The sequence below is a fragment of the Morone saxatilis genome, unplaced genomic scaffold (genome assembly GCF_004916995.1).
Source record: "Morone saxatilis isolate NCDOM2014 unplaced genomic scaffold, NCSU_SB_2.0 Contig21, whole genome shotgun sequence".
Lineage (NCBI taxonomy): Eukaryota > Metazoa > Chordata > Actinopteri > Moronidae > Morone > Morone saxatilis.
Window position 1 is genome coordinate 20685419 of NW_023339774.1, and position 1766 is coordinate 20687184.

A 1766-nucleotide genomic window follows, 5' to 3' on the forward strand; every position below is an offset into this window, starting at 1 on the left:
ACTTTCTATATCTAGCAAAGAGTTTATTGTTTATACTGTTTATCTTGTACTGTATTTTTTTATACCTCTTTATTTTTCTACACTGTTTTTGTAAGCTGCTGGAAATTCAATGTCCTTGCGGGAGGCATCCGAAAAGGATCAATAAAGAAAAGTTTAAGTCTATAACCTCGTTAAACTGCAACAAGCCCGTTCGCTAAATATTAATCGAACTGTACAAATGTTGATATTTCTCAGACCTGATGGATAAAAGAGAAGCAGTAAATGACCTGTTGCTGTGGCCGTTGCTACTGGTGTAGTAATGTCAGGTGGAGGCTTCAGCTTCATCAGCTCCATCAGACTGCTGCCCTTCACACTGCCGCTCCTGAGGAGGTCTTTCAACTGAATCTGCTGAAGAAGAGAAGAGAAGAGAAGAACGGTACGATGAGCACTAAAAGAAATGCTTCTCTCTCTCTCTCCTTTCAGAGCACGTCTTCACAATCGTACCTGATCTCTGTTCGAAGGCACTACTGTGGACGCTGAAGGAGGAGTACTCGCGGCGGAAGAACCTCGCAGGGCTGAATTAGCGACATGGACCACCTTGGTGACGGTTATGGTGTGTTTGATGTTGTTCGTTGCCGACTGTTTGGTCACAGCAGCTCCCAGTGACGGCAACTGATTCAGCTGGTTTAAGACAAACGTGGTGGTTGATGGCTGAGGTTTGTGCTGTTGGGAGACGCAGAGAGAGAAGATTTTAACACAGAGCAGCTGCAGCAACATTACTTTGTGCTTTTAATAATTGATTAAGGGAACTTAATGTTGTGTAATCTCACCCTGATAGTGACTATAGGGACTGGAGCTGGAGGCTCAGGTCGAACGTCCACCGACTCTGTCCCCACGCCAACATCCAGGGCACTGATGGAGATAGACTGGAGCAGAAATCACAACATTAACATACAGAAAACGTGAATTAAATCACTTCCAGAGCAACAGAAACGTAAGGTCGGCTTACTTGCTGGGTTGTAGAGGGCTGTGCAACATCCTGAGAATCAACATCAAATAGGCCGATATCGTTTGGGCAAATGCCGCTCTCGCTCAGGGCAGCGAGAAGTAAATCCTGTTCAGGATCCATCTGCGAGACAAAACCTTCAGTTAACGAGTATCTGTTCATGAATAAACAACGATAAAGATTAAACATTAAACATTTAGTGGATTCATCACTTAGAAAAATACACGGACATCAGTGTTGATTCTGAATTAAACGTTTACGGTATATTTTCAAGTCTTAAATGTATAAAATTTGCGGATTCTAGCTTCTGACGTTTAAATATTTCCAGCTTTTATTTATTATTTATGAAGGTAAATCAAATAAAGTCCTCACAAACACGCATTTACACTTAAAGAGAAGGTCTGCAACCTCGTGCTATTCTCTACCAAACTTTAAACCCGTCACAACATAATGAAAGACCTGGAAGTTCAAGGTTTAACGGCGAGATTCATTACTTTCTTCTCCACACACCAAGTTACTTTTTGTCCAGAGTGTCTTTAAATATTGCCCAAAAAACAAAAAGACTAATCTCTGCTCGAGCTATCGGATAAACCACAGCAGTGTTAGTAGTTTAAACGTTATGTGCAAGCAGCAGTGAGTGAAAAGATGCAGCAGTGCGCGCTTAAAAAGGGAAAACCAACAGTATTGTGAACTAAAACCACAATTAAAACCCCACATGTACAGCACATGTGTGGGCTCGAACACTGAACGTAATGTAAAAGTGTTCAGATAAAATAATAAA

The 1766-nt window shown here is 41.5% G+C and overlaps 1 protein-coding gene across 2 annotated transcripts in view; it reads right to left on the minus strand.

Annotated features, from left to right (window-relative positions):
* The window catches only part of sbno1 (strawberry notch homolog 1 (Drosophila)), a 15171-nt gene that overhangs the window by 12382 nt on the left and 1023 nt on the right, over nucleotides 1-1766 (minus strand). The window contains exons 2-5 of one of the 2 annotated variants that reach the window (XM_035668207.1): nucleotides 989-1108; nucleotides 810-905; nucleotides 484-702; nucleotides 267-384 (exon numbers count right to left, since the gene is read on the minus strand). In XM_035668207.1, the coding sequence (XP_035524100.1) occupies nucleotides 267-384; nucleotides 484-702; nucleotides 810-905; nucleotides 989-1108 (553 nt within the window). Of the gene's footprint in view, nucleotides 1-266; nucleotides 388-483; nucleotides 703-809; nucleotides 906-988; nucleotides 1109-1766 lie in introns of both variants that reach the window. The other variant, XM_035668206.1, reaches the window with a different exon arrangement.